This window comes from Camellia sinensis, chromosome 2 (assembly GCF_055761805.1).
Source record: "Camellia sinensis isolate YWXY chromosome 2, ASM5576180v1, whole genome shotgun sequence".
NCBI lineage: Eukaryota > Viridiplantae > Streptophyta > Magnoliopsida > Ericales > Theaceae > Camellia > Camellia sinensis.
The window spans coordinates 44,970,569-44,989,235 of record NC_138962.1 but is presented as its reverse complement, the minus strand read 5'-3'; the positions used below and the strand labels follow the sequence as shown (position 1 = coordinate 44,989,235).

The window sequence follows — 18,667 nt, the reverse complement described above, 5'->3', positions numbered from 1 at the left end:
AGAGATTTCCATTGAAGCACCAAACCAATGAAAAAAAAGCAACAAGCATAGAATTAGAATTGATTTACAGCATACCCATATATAAGCATACATATAGGACTTGGGTTTGTAACTGAAAAGCCAAAACATCATTCTAAATTTGTTTTGCACATTGAATTCAAAAAAACTAACTAAAGTAGCCAATTCCCAAACGGGGTCTGAATGCATTGAGTGAATAACACAACACAAATTAGGGCTAACTGACAACAACTACAACAGTGAAAAGCCACAATTAACCGTGCTAAGCAGCTTAAACAATTATAGCCCTAACTGATAATTAAGGCCAAACAATTATATCCTCAAATAAATTAGGGCTCACATAATGGAACAAAAATTAGGGTAACAACTATAGTCTTCCACGAAGATTTGATAAACAAATAAAGAGAGAAGAAGAAGAAAAAAAAACTCACAGATTGGTTGTCGTTGCTGGAGCCAAACGAATGTTTTGTTTTCTCACCGTCGCCGTTTGAGAATGAAAGAGAGGGAAGAGAAGAGAATTTTTTATATAATATTTTATTTTTTATTTTTTATTTATTTTATATATAGGTCTAATTTGGGCCTTTTAGATTGGGCCTCTTTGTTAGATTGAGCCTTTTGTATTTAACACTATAATAGACTAAAGAATTTGCGAGCAAGGAACAAGCCTTTGTTGCATGTGCTCCGGGTCAAGCCTGTTGGCTGAGGATTTTCTTATGCAGACTTACGTGCAGGTCTTAATAGGTAGATTTGTTATTTAATAGATCTTATAATAATTAATTATGTTTTCATTAAATACTATTAGAAAATGTTACTAATTGTTAATTTTCAGAGACAATTTCAAAATTGTCACAAAAATGTCACTAATTATAAGTTTTAGTGACAGTTTAAAAAAATGGTCACAAAAACACGTCAGTAATTTTTAATTTTGAACGACAGTTTAAAAAATTTGTTACAGAAAAAAAATCACTAATTGTAAGTTTTAACTACAATTTATAAAAAAAAAAACATGACAACAAAAAGTCACAAATTGTCAATTTTTAACGATATATGCAAAAAAATCATCATAAAAATTTTTTTTTAGCAACGATTTTATCATAATTTATTTTTAATAGAATTTAATGAGAATTAAATCTGATTATTAAAACTTATTGATAATTTACCTAACACATTACAAAAAAAATTGATTTTTTGTGACGGCAAACGTTGCAAATACTCAAAACGCTGTCTCAAAAACTTTTTTGTGACGGCAATTGACTTTTAACGACGGCAAGGAGGGGTCACAACAAAGAGCGTTACTAAAAGTTTTTTGCGACGGCGCTGTCGTCGCCTTTTTTTTGCTACGCAAGTTGCCTTTTTTGCGATGGAATCATGCTATCGGCAATAATATGTAAGAATCTGAGATTTTTTGAGACAGCATTGTGTGTTGTCACTAAAAGTGTTATTTGCGACTGGGGTACTTGCCGTCGCTAAAAGTTATTGAGACAGCACAGACACGCCGTCGCTAAATATTATTTGCGACGGCAAACAAGACTGTTGCGAAAGGTTTTTTTTCTAACTATTGGCAATATCTTTTGCGACGACAATACTGACGTCACAAAAAAAATCTGGTTCTTATGTTTCTTTGAGACAGTGTGGTGCCGTCTCCAAAAAAAAAAAAGCAATAAAAATATTAAAAATATGAAAATTACATGTATTAAATGAAAAATAACTAAAAAAGAAACCGATAATTATATAATAATATAAAATTTTCAGTATAAAAATGACAATTCATCCATAATAAAAATATTCTTCCATTCATAACAACACATCGACAAAATTATCCCACTACATAATGTTGCATAATACATATACAATGTTTAAATACATAATGTTGTTCACAAATCAAACAAATATAAATCAAAAACAAAAGTTTTCCTCATGATTCTTCCGTAGGTAACAAATACAAAAGTTAGTCGCAATCTAACTTCCGCCTGCATTCCATAAGAACCAAATTGCTACTCGGGAAATATCTGTAAACAAAAAATAAAAATAATTAATGACAATATAATTATGTGTTAATATTTTAATTACAAAAAAAAATAAAAAAAAATTAACTACTATATAACTACAAAGATAATTAAGTAAATAATTTTGGCTAGACAGAAATCCGGTTCTAACTTCCAAACGGGAATCCGATTGGAGTCCCGTCTTCTCCCACAAGTCTCTCGTGCCTAGGCAATCATGTGTGCCAAGTTTCGTGCTAATCTGACGCCGTTTGGTATTTTGGGGCGTCAACACCTCGAATTCAAGTTTCTTAAGGAACTAGTTTGCCTAGAGTAAAATTCGGCTCTAACTCCCAAACCGGGAACCCGATTGGAGTCCCGTTTCCTCCCACAAGTCTCTCGTGCCTAGGCGGTTGTGTGTGCCAAGTTTCATGCAAATTCGATGTCGTTTGGTGATTTTAGGGCGTCTACACCTCGAATTCAAGTTTCTTAAGGAACTAGTTTACCTAGAGTGAAATCCGGCTCTAACTCCTAAACCGGGAACTCGATTGGAGTCCCGTCTTCTCCCACAAGTCTCTCGTGCCTAGGCAGTTGTGTGTACCAAGTTTCATGCCAAACCAATGCCGTTTAGTGATTTTGGGGCGTCAACACCTCCAATTCAAGGTTCTTAATGAACTAGTTTGCCTAGAGTGAACTTCGGGTCTAACTCCCAAACTGGGAACCCGATTCGAACCCTATCTCCTCCCACAAGTCTCTTGTGCCTAAGCGGTTATGTGTGCCAAGTTTCGTGCTAATCCAACACCGTTTGGTGATTTTGGGGCGTCAACACCTCGAATTCAAGTTTCTTAATGAACTAGTTTGCCTAGAGTGAAATCCAGCTCTAACTCCCAATTCGAGCCTTGTCTTCTCCCACAAGTCTCTTGTGCCTAGGCGGTCATGTATGCCAAGTTTCGTGCAAATCCGATGCCGTTTGGTGATTTTGGGGCGTCAACACCTCGAATTCAAGTTTCTTAAGGAACTAGTTTGCCTAGAGTGAAGTCCGGCTCTAACTCCCAAACCGAGAACCCGATTGGAGTCCCATCTTCTCCCATAAGTCTCTCGTGCCTAGGCAGTTGTATGTGCCAAGTTTCATGCTAAACCGATGCCGTTTGGTGATTTTGGGGCGTTAACACCTCGAATTCAAGTTTCTTAATGAACTAGTTTGCCTAGAGTGAAATTCGGCTTTAACTCCCAAACTGGGAACCCGATTCGAGCCCCGTCTTCTTCCACAAGTCTCTTGTGCCTAGGCAGTCGTAGATGCCAAATTTCGTGCTAATCTGACGTCGTTTGGTGATTTTGGGGCGTGAACACCTCGAATTTAAGTTTCTTAAGGAACTAGTTTGCCTAGAGTGAAATCCGGCTCTAACTCCCAAGCCGGGAACTTGATTGGAGTCTTATCTCCTCCCATAAGTCTCTCGTGCCTAGACGGTCGTGTCTGCCAAGTTTCTTGCTAATTCAACGCCGTTTGGTGATTTTGGAGCGTCAACACCTCGAATTCAAGTTTCTTAAGGAATTAGTTTGCCTAGAGTGAAATTCGACTCTAACTCCCAAATTGGGAACACGATTCGAGCCCCGTATTCTCCCACAAGTCTCTCGTGTCTAGGCGGTCATGTGTACCAAGTTTCGTGCTAATCCGACCCCGTTTGGTGATTTTGTGGCGTCAACACCTCGAATTCAAGTTTCTTAAGGAACTAATTTTCCTAGAGTGAAATCCGGCTCTAACTCCAAAACCGGAAACCCGATTGGAGTCCCATCTTCTCCCACAAGTTTCTCGTGCCTAAGCAGTTGTGTGTGCCAAGTTTTGTGTCAAATCGACGTCGTTTGGTGATTTTGGGACGTTAACACCTCGAATTCAAGTTTCTTAAGGAACTAATTTGCCTAGAGTGAAATCCGGCTCTAACTCTCAAATCGGGAACCCAATTGGAGTCTCGTCTTCTCCCATAAGTCTCTCGTGCCTAGGTGGTCATGTGTGCCAAGTTTCGTGCCAAACTGACGTCATTTGGTGATTTTGGGGCATCAACACCTCGAATTCAAAGGGTTCAAAGGCATTATTGTCTTGTAGATGCAAAATTATGAAACATAATTCACACAGCCAACCATATATAGCTGGAACTAGATTTACTGATTGCATTCTAAGATGGCAAATTCAAATTTTCATGTTTAGAACCTTTTCAAATCATGCCCTTGATGATATCTTATAAATAACCTAAAAAACAATGACTTCAAGAGTCAGGATGCCGTTGAGCTGAGCATGTAGCCCCATACAAAGAAAGCAGAGTAGCTTACATATTAATTAAGCAGCTATTATTATGACTCTCAGGTAGGGAAAATTAAGAAAACTCATCCCCAAAATCAGGTGGTCAAGTTATACAACCCTCCCTTAATAATATAACCTTTTTACAATTGCAAGAGCCACTTTTGGAAATCAAGCTAGGAACTCAGATTCTTAATGCTTATCCTATAAGGAATGCCACAAATATTGCCATGTTCAACCAAGCTATTGCTCTATAATTAGATATAACATGAAAGGTAATACTTATAATAAATAAATTAACTACACAAATAACAACAAACTAGCAAAAAGTTAAAAGAACTACGAACCTGTACAGGTATAGATGGTCCAGCTTCATCAACATGATTTCCCTGATCATCAAATATAACCTGAACCTGAAAATGGAAATGAAAGGTCAAGTTTTTCAAAGATGGGCACCAAAATGAAACCAACTCTACCATTTTTTTTAGTACATTAAACAATGAATTCTAGCTTAAAAAAAGTTTCCTAAAGCTAGCTCTTATTTGCAAACCTTTCCAAAGGCTTCACCACAAACAACTACATCTCCTCTTTTAAGGGTGCCATTCTGCACAATGAATGTAGCTACTGGTCCTTTAGATTTATGAAGACCTGCCTCAATTACTGTGCCCTTTGCACTCTTATAAGGATTAGCCTTCAGATGCTAAGAATAAAGAAAATCTCCCAACTTGTAAGAATCCAAGCTCATGCAAATGCATCAAGAAGCATGCAACAAGATAATGAACGAGTGACACGTGGACTGAATCTATTGAAGTGGTCTCTGTATTTTCTTGTGGACTGACCAAAATAAATAAATTTGAAAGAAGAAATTGTCAAGAGATTCATAGGGAGGGAATGCAATAAGAAGAAAAAAAGAAATAATTGCTCACCACTGAAGAACCACATCAATTCTGATTCCATCTGCTTCTTTTCTAAGACCCACAATATCATGAAGTGGTTCCTGGATCACAGAACTATCAGTCACTTTACAATCAAGACTCAAGCATAATGCAATGGAAATTTAGTACTATTTTCGTGGAGCTTTCGTATGAAATGGATTTGCTTCATTTAATGCTATTGTTGTGGATCTATCTAAGAATTCTTGCTCTCCAGTGGTAATTGAAGTAATAGTCTTTCCATCTTTTAGCTATAAGAATTCAACTTCTAGATTTTAGCTATTTTCGTGGATCTATCTAAGAATTCAACTTTTATATATAAACACAAGCATAACCGGAATAAGGCTCAGAAAATGGACCAAAATATATACTAGATTTTAGGAGAGAAAGAGAGAGAGAGCTATGACCTAGGGCTTCAACAGGCAAAGTCCAAGGGATTCTGCGCCAAGAACGAATGCAGCAAAATCCTCACACTACAGATGTAATCACCTTCGCATTCCATTGTAGATTCAACAAAACAATTGCAAAATATAAGAATGTTCTGTTTATTTAAATGAAATGAAATCATCAAATATATTCAGATAGACAAAAAGATATAAGAAATTAGACCGCACTAGGAACACTGACGAATCGGAAAATCTCTTCAATCATGCGAATTTGAGCGGACCGATGTTCTTGAAGCTGAAAGCTTCGAGCTTGCTATTAATGGCTACGATGGTCCCTGAGCAGCTCCTTCACCACTAGAATGAGAGTAGCAGAAGGAAAGCCAACGGAGTGAGAAACAAAAGAGTGAGGTTCCTTAACCCCGTCGTTTGACGCCATCGCCTGCCGTGCTCACAGTCACGAGAGAGAGAGATGGGGATTTTTGGTTCAAAAATTAGGGATTTGAGATTTGGGGATTTTTGGTTGAGAGGGGAAAAACGAGCAGGAATCAGATTTTGTGTTTTTTTTTTTTTTTTTTTTTGCCACATCAAGTATAACTGTCTCAAATGAAAATTTAAGGTAGCGTTTGATAACATTTATATTTTTGGTTTATGTTTACAAAAATTTTATAAATTAGTTTTTGTTTATTTTTAGAAAAATATAAATTACAAACGCATTTGGTTTGAACAAAATATTTTAAAAAATTTAAAAACATAAACTAAAAAACATGTTTATCTAGGCCTAGAATATTTATATTTATTTTTTTATTATTTATGACAATGAGATCATACACATTTTAATTGAAAAAAAAATTAATTGAAAAAAATTTATTTGAAAAAATATTTAAAAAAATTAATTGAAAAAAAAATATTTGAAAAAACAATTAATTAAAAAAAATTGTTAGTCAAATTTTTAGATTTCTGTTTAAAAACCAACGTAAACTCATTTTTCGAGAGAGATGAGTGAAAGAGAGAGAAAATAGAGATGAGTGAGAGACACAGAGAGAAAGAGACAGAGAGAGAGAGAGAGGCCCATTTCATTTTTTGACTTTTTCCTCTTTCAACAACAATGGGCTCAAAGAAAAATATAAGTGTGAATGAGAGAAATGAACGATTGAGAGAGAAGAGAAATGAGTGAGAGAGAGAGAGAGAGAGAGAGAGAAAGACAACAAAAATAGATGAACAAGAGATATAGAGAGAGAATAAAAGAGAAGAAAGATGAGCAAGAGAGATGAGAGAGCCAGAGAGAATAATGATGAGTGAGAGAGAGAGAAAGACACACACACACAGAGAAAAAAAAAGAGAAACAAGATAAGTGAGAGATAGATAGAGAGAGAGAGAGAAACAACAAAAAGAGATGAACAAGAGATATAGAGAGAGACATAGAGAGAGAGAGAGAGAGAAGAAAGATGAGCAAGAGAGATAGAGAGCGGAGAGAAATGAGAGAGCTAGGGAGAAGAGTGATGAGTGAGAGAGAGAGAGAGAGAGAGAGGCCCATTTCATTTTTTGACTTTTTTCTCTTTCGACAAGTGATTAAGAGAAATGAGAGAATAGCGATTGAAAAAATAGAGAGAAAGAGAAAAAAAAAAAAAAAAAAAAAAGAGATCGATAAATCGAGAGGGAGATCGGTAAATCAATAAGAGAGGATGGAGAGAGTGAGCAACGCGAGCACAATGTGGGACAGAGAGAGAGAGAAAGAGAAAGACACAGACAGAGAGATAAAGAGTGATGAGTAGAGGTAATGAAATTTTTATTTTATTTTTTATTTTTTTTAGTTACTAAGGTTGAAATTTTATTTGTTTCATTTTTATATTAATGAATTTTTATTTTATTTTTTTGTAGAAGTAGGGGTAATATGTTAATGAAAAATATTTTTCGCTAAAATAAAGTTAATTTTTTTTGGTCAATGAAATATATTTTTCTACGACCCTTTTTTTTTTTTTTTGTTACTAAAATGAGAGTGGCAGAGGAGAGGGAGTGACAGTAATGGTGAATGTGGTGGACAAGAGGTGGTGGTGGTGGTGGTGGCGGTGATGCCGAAGGAGATTAGTAGTGAAGTTGTGGTAGTGGTAGAGGAGATGGAGTGGTGGTGGTGGAGGAGAGGTAATGGTAGTAGTAGTGGTGGCAGTGGAGTGGTGGCGATGGTGATAGTAATGGTAATCGTAGAGGTGGAGTGGCAACAGTGGTAGTAGTGGTGGTAATGGAATGGCATTTGCAGTAGTGGTAAATGTGGTAGAGAAGATAGGTAGTGAGAGAAAGAGATGAGTGAGTGACAGATAGAGAAGAGAGATAGGGAGACAGAGAGAGACAGGGTGATGAGCGAGAAAGAGACAAAATGGTCGCTAAAAGTGTATTTTCTTGTAGTGGATCGATAAATCGAGAGAGAGCTCAATAAATAGAGAAGAGATGAGGGAGAGTGTAAGCAATACGAACACAGTGGGGGAGAGAGAGAGATAGACAGACAGACAAACAAACAAACAGACAAGTAGACAGAGAAAGAGAAGAGTAATGAGAGAGAGAGAGAGAGAGAGAAACAGAAAGAGAAAGAGATAGAGATAGACAAAGAGAGAAAGAGATAGAAAGAGAGAAAGAGTGACAGAAAAAGAGAGAGAAACAAGAGATGAGCAAGAGATAAACAAAAGGAGAGAGAAAGAAAGCGAAAAGAGATTAATGAGAAAGAGACATAGAAAAAAAAAGAGACAGAGAGAGAAGAGAGATTAACAAGAGAGATAGAGAGAGCGAGAGACAGAGAGACAAAAAAAGAAGGAAACAAAATATGAGCAAGAGATAGACAAAGAGAGAGAGAGAGAGAGAGAAAGAGAAAGAAAGAGCGAAAAGAGATAAACGAGAGAGAAACAGAGAGATACGAGTGAGAGAACGAGAGAGATAAAGAAAAGAGAGAGAGAAGAGAGATGAAAGAGATAGAGAGAAGAGAGATGGGCGAGAGACACAGAGAGAAAAAGAGAGAGAGATAGACAGACAGACAAACAGAGAAGAGTGATAAGTGAGAGAGAGAAAGAGAAAGAGAAGAGAGACAAAGACACAAAAAGAAAGAAACAGACAGACAGAGAAGAGTGACGAGTGAGAGAGAGATAGAGAAGAGAAACAGAGAAAAGAGACAGACACAGAGAGAAAGAAAGAGACAGACAGACAGACAGAGAAGAGTGATTAGTGAGAGAGAGAAAGAGAAGAGAGACAGAGAGACAGGAAGATGAAAAAATGGGTGAAAAGATAAATGTCGTATCAAAAGAGAAAGACGACGTTGTTTTTTTTAAATTTTTTTTGTGACAGAAAAATACCGTTGCACTTATTTAAACTATTTTGTGACTATATATATATGAAGTCGTCTCAAAGCCACAATATATATATATATATATTTTTTTTTTTTTTTTTGCAACGGTACCTATTACAGTCGCAAAAAATCCTTTTTTTTTCTTTTACGACTGTAGCTGGTGACGTCGCAAAAACTCTATTTTTTTTACGACAGCAATCTCTGCTGTCGCAAAATACTCTATTTTTTTTTGCGACAGCAAGTTGTGCCGTCTCAAAAAGTCACATTTTTTGTGACGGCAAGTTGTCCCGTCTCAAAAAGGCACATTTTTTGCGACGGCAAGTTGTGCCGTCGCAAAAAAAAAAAAACTTTTTGCGACGACAAATGTGCTATCGCAAAAAGTTCCGTCTTTTAAGCCCACTTTTCTTGTAGTAACAATTTAGGTGTACGAGCCAAAGAATTTTCTTCATTGCAAAGTTGACTCCCCTTCATTTGGAGTAGTCACAATAGTTGAGCGAGTCTTCACAAACTTTTCAGCTCCAAATGTTTTTTTTTTTTTTTTGCTAAGTAGCCAAATTTATTTAGAGAAAATATTATGTATTGCTGTTACTAACTCTCAGCATCTCCAACTGATAGTCATTTCAACTAACAAAAGTGTGCTAAAATGTGTATTCTATTATCCACATTTTGTAATCAACAATGTATATACTCACATTTTATCTTTAAAAAATCAATAAATTCATTCTAGATCTAGGTCAGTCGAATAATATTATTTTAAAAATTGAAAGATAAATTAAAATGTAAAAATTTAAGTGAGATTTTGTTATAAGGACAGAGATGTTAAAGACTAAAGTGAAATTTTGATAATTATACAATGCAAAGAGTTATTAATGCTATCACGTAACTGTTCTCCGTTAGTTTTCAAAATAACATTATGCAAATGAATAAAATTGCTACTTGACCCAACGTCTAGAAGTTGACTAAATCACTTAAAAAATCAAAAAGATAAAATTCAATTAAATATAAAGTACAAAATATAATTTACGTTTTGATTTGTGATTTGTTGACGTGTGCTTCTGGTCTTGGATGGCATCTTGAAGCCAAAAATTCTCCCACCCATGTTTTCCATTTTAACCTTAAAATAAAAATTGAGTATAGAAGCTTTTAGTAAGACTCTCTTTTGGGGGAAAAAAATGAGTATAGAAGCTTCCTTTCTTTATGTAATTGCTCATGAGAGAAAGTATTTGAATATGACATTATTGAGACTGTAAGAAGCTTCCTTTCTTTAGGTAATTGCTCATGAGAGAAAGTATTGGATTATGACATTATTGAGTAAGATTGCGTAGATTAAAATTTATTTTTTTTTAATAAAAATTTTGATGGTTAGTTTTACAATTTTATATCTATTATATTTATAGACAACACAATTCAACATCCACAACCTGATAAAAAAAATATTACAAAATCATATTATAAGATGCATCCATACCATATTATTCCAAATAGAAAAGTATATCCATTCAAGGAATAACAATTATTCCAATTATTTACTAGTAACTAGTAAATATCTTATTCAAAGTCCAAGATTACCTTATGCTCTTGGAGCTGTAACGTTTACTTTATTTCCTCAAACTTAAAGATTCGAATTAAATTTCCATGACTTAACAACATTTTTTTCAAAAAATGCACCAGTTGAAGCCGAGAAGCCGCATGTAACCCATTCTGACAAGTAATTCCTTACATCAACCCTAAAATAAAGGTCTTGTCTGACTATGACCTTATTGATAGAGCTAGTGATAATAACACTCAATGTTTTCGACTTAGAGCGATAACTAATCACAGCTTCATTATCTATCCCATGTGTTATGTTATTGTACCATACTTTAGTCACATTAGACTTAATAGAGTTGATATTGATACCGAGATGAGTAGAAGGAGTGATGTTTTGTGGATCCCAAGAATTTTGATAAGTATCAAACTCCACAGCAACAAATGGGCTGGTGGCTTCCAATGTCGATGGATCGATTGGAAGCCCAATGGCACCGCCCACGGCGTAGCTCGCGGTGCTGCTAGAATTGGAAGGTTCAAGGAAGAATGCAAGCCCATCACCGAAAATTGAACTTCCATCCGAATCAATCATGAAGGAGAAATAGGTGGTGAAGTCGGTCAACTTGCCAGAAACTTTGTCCCAAAGGTGAAGCGGTTTGACATAGGTGGCTCTGCCGGCTTTTTGCGTGAAGTCAGTATCCTGCTTATCCGCCGCAAGGCGGATGCCTTCGGAGGAGATGTAAGCGTCTCCATCGACTGTTATGTCAACGTTGAGATTTTTGGGACCGATTTTGGCAATGTTGAAGTTTAGTGCAGTTGCACGAGGAGTTGCGAGAAGCATGTAAAATGTGATAATTGACAGACAAGAAAGTTGAATGTGTGATTGGAAAGCCATTGTTGTGATGAGGAAGAGTGTATGCAATTTGGGGTATAAATAGGTATATCATTGTTTGAAATCTAGTGATTTGGTCAACGTAGGTGTCCTTTTCATACTCAAAAATTAATTCAACTTCTATATTTTTAATCATATCAATTTTATAATTAAATTATTTTGTTTTTTATCAATTTCAGTCATTCTGTCAGCCGCTTTCTATAATTAGACGACTCTTATCGCTGTCTTTATTTGAGATATTATTTTACCCTTCAAATTATTTTAAAATATCAATTAAACTCCTAAGAAATATGAAATTTAGGGGTTCAATTAATATTTTTAAGGTAATTTGGGAGATAAAATAAAATTTCAAACAAAATTTTGGTATCATGTCAATAATTTTTTTTAATTATAAACAGTAGCTAATTGCAAGTGTAAAATTGATTCAAAATTAAATAATTTAAGTATAAAATTAATATTATTAAAAGAATATGAATTGAATTAATTTTTAAGTGATAGTTTAAAGAATAAAATAATATTTTCTCGAAAATTTTGTAGAACATTTTTATTGGAAAATACTTAGACCCCAGTGGGGCACCCACTAATTTTTGCTTGGCTGAAACTGTTTTTCTTTTCTTTTCTTTTTTTTTTTTTTTTTTTTTTTTTTTTTTTTTTTTTTGGCTGGGGTCCCCAGCAGTGCTCCATTGTTATTCAATATCAATCATATCACTTGTGAAGAAATGGTCCTGTCAGCCCCTCGTTTTTGAAAGAGGAAGAATTAATGTGTAATCCATCAGCCCTTGTTTTTGAAAGATGAAGAATGTGTAATCCACGTAGACAACTGTCCTATCAACTTCTTGTTTTGTTATACATAAGATAAAGATAAGATAAGAACCACTGAAGGTAGTGGCCCGGTGAAGGCTGCTCATTCTATAGGAGTCAATCAGGTTCGACTTCTAGGGGATGTGAATCTGTTGAGTTATGCACTTAGTTTGTTAAGGAGATATTGTACTATAATTTAATTGATACGTAGTTTTTTTTTGGAATGTGATTAAGCTCTATTAATGTTTTGGTAGTGGATCCTTTCTTATAAGTTAGATTAAATCAGATTGGTAATCGATTATCTCAGAACTTAGACCAACAGATGCAGTTATGACACATGAAAACATCTTTTCTTTTCTTTTTTTAATGTTTTAAAAAATAAAAAATGAAAAAGGTAAGACAAGATAAGATATTTTTATAGCCTGGGTATTTATATGAGGAAATATCATTTTGCTTCTAAGCTATAATGCAAAAAATAATTTAGCACTCAGATTTTACATTATTTTAATTTGATTTCTAATTTTTTTTTAAATTTGATCAATTTACTTGTTTCCGTTTGTTTCCATTTATAATCAAACGGAACTTGCTAACGTGGTACCAAATTCCATTTGGAACTTTATTTTATCTCCAAATTATACCTTAAAAATCAATTATTCCCCTAAATATAAAAAATTAAATTTTAAATAATATACTTTGTAAAAAAATAATAATAATATAAAAATTCTCATTTAGAATTATTTCTTTAAGTCTCAAATTATCTCGGGTCGATTTTGGAGCACGCACAATTGTAACTAAGGATGGGCATCGGCACACTGGCCCACCCAGCTCAATCCTATTTTGTTAAGGTTGGGGAATAATATTTTAGCCCATAGAGCAAGGCTGGGCTGGACTGGATTGATATTTTCAACTTGATTGATTAATTGACAAGGTTTGAAAATTATATTTTTGGCCCTACCCAGCCCATTACGTATTTAATTAACTTATTTATATAATAAAGTTTAAATTATAAACTTTTTTTAGTTTAATGCATTACTAACAGTTTGGTTTAAAAACTTGTGAAATTATTGGTGTGTTTGGTTTTAAAAAAAATTGTAATGTTTTAATTAATATGGTATTAAATCTTTAATGATTTGTTGCTTTATAGGCATTTGTCTATTTATGAAAAAAATAACAAGTACTATGATGTTTAATTTTTTTATAACTTATGTATATGACCCAATGGGCAGGTTTAGGATTTGTAATTTATTTAGGACTGGGCTTGGGTTGAATATATAGGCCCAATATTCAGGTCAGATTGACTTAGATAAACATAAAATCCATTATTAGGTAATACTAGTCCGGCATGACCCGGCCCGACCTAGTGAATGACCATGCCTAATTGTAACTAGTTTATTCCTAAAATTAATTTTAATAAAATTGATCGACTAATAATAATTTCAAATTTGAGTGGGTAAAAAAAATTAAAATTCAATTACTGTCTAAAGAATACTCAACAAATACTCAATTTTTTTAATTAAAATTCATTTTTTTCATTTTAGTAAAAAAAAAAAACTAAAATTTAATACCTTGTTTGGTTCTAATTTATTGAATTCAATTTTTTAAAAATTGAGTTTTTGTTTTTTTTATTTTTAGTATTTTTTGTAATATTTTAAGCAAAATTTTTACTTTTTAGATACATCTAACCTAAATGTACTTAAAAAGCAAAATATTTAAAAAAATGATAAATACACGAGAAAATAAAAATGTAGTGAATTTTTATATTTTTGGTATTTAGTGAATTTTTAAAGATTTTTTCACAAATATTATACTTTTTAATTGTATTTATATTAAGTTATCTAAAAACTAAAAAAATTATTTAAAATATTAAAAAAAATCATTGAAAACAAGAAAGAAATAGGGAATGCAAAAAATTCAATTTTTAGAAAATTAGAACAAAACAAGGTGTTAAATATTCAAAAAAAAATTAATATTGTGTAGCTAAATGATTTCTAAGATATAGTTTGGGCTAAGGGTGGGTGCAGGTCGGTTGCGGCCATGGAACTTCTAATCCGCCATCCATCCGCCAAATTAGTGGATTGAAAAAAATCAATCTGCATCCGTTCGCCAATCCGAAGGATGTGGATTGAGCGGATGGATGTGAATCGATTTGGCGGTTTAAAATTTTATAAATTTTCAATATAATTCAACTTGTGCATATTCTCAAAAAAAAAAAAAAATACAGTCAATGACTTAACAGAGTATTACAATCACTACATACCTCATCCCCATAAAGTATTATAATTTGTGGTTCTTAAAATATAAAAACAATTCAAACTACCAAAACCATGAACAGAGCAGTAATAGAGATTGTATGCCTCTATATTGTTACATCTATATCTATTTTTTAAAACAAAAAACCAACTGGTATATATAATTTTTTTTATTTATTATTTTTAGAGTTAGATTTAAAAACTAAAATATATAGATAAATAATACATTTATTTTTTTCAATTCAAAAAATATATTTAAGTTGAAAACTCTTTTTCAACATAATATATTCAATAGAATATTTAAACTTTTTTTCAATTGAAAACATAAATAGAATATATAAACAAATTGAAAACACAAAGTCTTACAATTACTAGGAATGCTCGGTGGTTTGGCGGTTCGGTTGTGGTCAAATGAACATCAAATCTGCTATCCGTCCAAAACTAGACGGATTGAAAAAAAATCAGTCCGTAATCATTCGTTTATCATCACGCATCCGTCCAAAATTGCAGATCGGTTCGGTTCAGTCGGTTTAGATGGATCGGTATATTCGCTGCTCACTCTTGATTTGGGCGGTAAAGGAAAATCCAAATGAAAAATAGTGACACATCAAAAAGTTCTATTTGATTGTAGACAGAAACAGGCGGCGAGAGATAAATTGTGGACCAATTTCATTCTTTTTTCTTTTTTCTCGTTAGTCTATATATGGTATACATTGTTTGAATTTAAAACTTTTTAAAAAAAAAATAAAGGATAGAAAAAAATATATATATTGTTAATTATTATAATAAAATTTAATTCAACTTCTTGTACCATAAACATGAATTATTTAATATTTTGAATGCATTGCTCAGTCATTTAGGACATGCAACCTGCAGCAAAACCGTGCAAAAGAAGGGTAGCAAAAAAAAAAAAAACATATAAATGCCTAAGCTTGAGATTGTTATTATAAAATTTTTGTTTTTATTCTTAACTTTAGATTGACATTGTAAACTTCAACACACATGACAATTGGTGTGTGTTGTTGAAAGTAAAAACATATTAAACTTCCCAACCAATGTTTACTAGTTCTTAATTCAAAAGAAGAGGAAAAGAGGAATGAGAGGAGGGTGGATACCGGTTGTTAAGGATAGCGGCAGATCAGGACCTTGGAGGTTGGAAGGAAGTGAGGGTATTTTTAATGTGTTCGTGGATAACCTACCAGCATCCTTGAACCCAAAAGGCCTATATAATCTATTTGCAAAGTTTGGAGTGGTAATCGATGTCTTTATACCACAGAAGAGGCGTAGGATGACTAACACAAGGTTTGGATTTGTGAGGTTTGGTTGTTCTGTGGCAGCTAACATAGCTGTCCAGAAAGCACATGGGTTATGGGTGGATGATCGAACTTTACAGGTCAAACATGCAGAGTATGGGAAGGATATGGGCAGGGGTGAAGCTGAAAAGAAGCCATTACGGAATCAACTACGGGGATCAATAGTATACGCTGATAAAGAGAAAGATGTACTTCATGGGTGTAGTGGCCTTAGAGATAGACGGTCATATGTTGATGCAGTGGTCGGCAAAAGGGGAGAAAGAGGAGAGGGTATCTTGGTGAAGGCAGAAGAGATAGGGAATGGTTGGCTGTTTGAGAGTATAATAATCAGATTGAAGGTACCATATGCTAATATTAGTTTAAAGAAAGAGATAGCAGCGATTGGTGTGGAGGATGTAATGGTAAGAGAAAGTGGGGGAAGGGATGTTGTTATAACATTCAACTCAAATGAGGAAAGGGCACTGAAATTTCCAGCTATTAAGGAACTGATTGGTGATTGGTATGAAGAAATGTCTGAAGGAAAACCAGGGCAGGTGTTGGAGCAGGAAAGAAGCGTATGGATCAGTTGTTATGGCATCCCATTACATTTGTGGAATAGTCACAACATAACAAAGATAGGTGAGGTATGGGGGAAAGTGTTATGTTTTGAAGGAGATATGAGTGAACCAGTGACATTTGTGTGTGCAAAGGTGAAGATTTCTACCAAAAGCATGGAATCCATAAATTCGGTTGTAAATCTGGAATGCAGGGGGAGGGTCTTTCCAGTAAGGGTGTGTGAAGAGCAGGTGATCAACCTCAAATCAGGAAAATGTCCTTGCAGGTGTCATAAAGTTCAACATGAGGTGGAGATTGGCAGTTCGAATGTCATGGATGATCATACCAGGAATGAGGAAGATGAAGATGCTGACGGGGAGGATGATTCAGCAGATGATATGGCGAATGGGTGTGATGTGGACCGTGTAGGTACGCCAAATGGCGAAAATCGGAGTGAGGAGGTGAACAACAGGGAAGGTCGGAGGAGTATAGAGGAAGATATAGCTGGTAGATGTGTAGGGGCTAACATAGAGGCTGCTGTGGACTGTAGCGCAATGATGGATGTGCGAAAACAGAGGAACGGCTCTTCGGAGGAGACGGTAGTTAGTCAGAGTAAGGTTGAGCTGGTTAGTACGCAAGGTTTTGTTAGAAGTATAGACAGACCTAGTATAGAAGGGCCGGGGGTAAATATTGAAGTTATGTTGGGCCAGATTAATTCACCAAATCAGGGGAATGGGCTTTGTCTACCACGGTGTGGGCTGGGGCAGCAAGGAAATCCTGATAGTAACAAGGCTAGAGAAGTTGGGCCAGTTGGAAGGTTATCAAGTTTATCAGAAGCTCATGACAAGGAACCCAGTTGCAGTCTAAGAAGGAATAAAAAAGGGAAACAGAGGATCAAATGTATTAACAAATACAATCCGAATTTACTACTACGAAGGTCAGCCGATTCAAGGAGAAGACACGGGAGCAGAGGTGCGGCATCAAGCTCGGCACGGCCCAAGGCAGCGGATTGGCGAGCAGCAGTGGCGGGATCGTCCTTAAATGCATCTATAGAGGGTGGCATGGACAGATGGAGGATCGTACTCAATGAGGCTGAAGCAACTCTGAAATTGGGGGAATTTCTTGGGATGAAGCTAAATGGGGAAAGGGCTGAAGTAGTGGAGAAAATAATGGACCTTGAGTTGAAGGATATGGACCGAAATGCAGGGGGGGTGGGAGTTGGGGAGTAGGTGTACCAGCTGGGGGGAATTCGGTGAAGTAGTGATATTGTAATGAAGATTCTCTCATGGAATGTTAGGGGGTTGGGGAGGAAGGAAAAGAGAAGCAAAATTAAGAAGATTGTGAGGGAGAGACAAGTAGATATTGCCCTGCTTCAAGAGACAAAGAAAGCAGAGTTATCTGAGGAAGACGTCAGATCAGTTTGGGCAAAGGAAAAAATGGAGTTTATGGGGGTGGATGCTGAAGGCTCTGCAGGGGGTTTGTTGTGTATCTGGGATCCTGATATATTCCAAATTAAGGAGTGTTGCAGTAACAGAAGGTTCATATTGTTATCAGGTACTGTCCTTAACCATTTTCATTGTGCTATTTTGAACATTTATGCTCCTAATGATGTGGGACCTAGAGGGAATCTGTGGCAGAGTTTGTTGAAGCTGAAAGAGGAATTTCTGAACCCATGGTGTTTAGGAGGGGATTTTAATGAGATTAGACAGATTGGGGAAAGAAAAGGGTGTTCGAGGAGAGATAGAGGAATGAAAGATTTTAATGAGTTTATTGACAAGTGTGAGGTATCTGAATTACCTTTACTTGGGAGAAGGTTCACGTGGTGTAACTCTAGTCTTGGTGAGAAATGGAGCAAAATAGATAGAATTTTTGTAGACCCAAAGTGGATTGAGGTATTTAATTTTAAGCTGTGGGGTCTCCCTAGACTGCTCTCTGATCACTGTCCACTGCTGTTGATGGAGGATGAGAGAGATTGGGGTCCAAAACCCTTTAGGGTATTAAACGCTTGGTTTCTACACAAAGACTTTCGAAAGTTTTGGGAGTTGAGTTGGAGAGAGCCTGGTGTTGTAGGCTGGGCTGGTTTCATTTTGTCTCAAAAATTGAAGAGATTGAAAGGTAGCCTTAGAAGTTGGAACTTGGAGGTATTTGGCAATGTTCAAAATAAGCTAAAGACAGTAGAGGGTGAACTCCATAATTTTGATATCTTGGCTGAAGATAGAGAACTTGATGGTGCCGAAAAAGTTAGGAGAAGTGAAGTCAGAGCTGAGGTGTGGAGGTTGAGTAGGATGGTTGAGTGGTTATGGTTACAAAAGTCAAGACTCACCTGGGCAATGAAAGGGGACAAGAATACAAGATTCTTCCATGTGGTTGCAAAAGGCAGAATTAGTAGAAATGAAATAAACTCTATACTAG

The 18,667-nt window shown here is 35.2% G+C and overlaps 1 protein-coding gene and 1 long non-coding RNA gene across 3 annotated transcripts; both read right to left on the bottom strand.

Moving 5' to 3' along the window:
- Window positions 1-1,781: 1,781 nt before the first annotated feature.
- Window positions 1,782-6,266, bottom strand: LOC145820012 (uncharacterized). Of its 2 annotated transcripts, XR_014360898.1 has the most exons (4): window positions 5,633-6,266; window positions 5,220-5,290; window positions 4,641-4,706; window positions 1,782-2,027 (listed from the first exon to the last, which is right to left on the bottom strand). It is a non-coding gene; the product is annotated as an uncharacterized LOC145820012 (long non-coding RNA). The 2 variants fall into 2 exon arrangements; XR_014360897.1 differs by lacking the exon at window positions 5,633-6,266 and having other exon boundaries at window positions 5,220-5,597.
- Window positions 6,267-10,551: 4,285 nt separating this feature from the next.
- LOC114323421 (lectin 9) lies at window positions 10,552-11,361 on the bottom strand. Its single transcript, XM_028271021.2, has one exon. It carries the CDS (start codon window positions 11,359-11,361, stop codon window positions 10,552-10,554), a length of 810 nt encoding a protein of 269 aa, XP_028126822.2.
- Window positions 11,362-18,667: the final 7,306 nt, after the last annotated feature.

Coding starts and splice junctions, on each gene's coding strand:
- LOC114323421 (XM_028271021.2), bottom strand. CDS start 11,361: ATGGCTTTCCAATCACACATTCAACTTTCTTGTCTGTCAATTATCACA.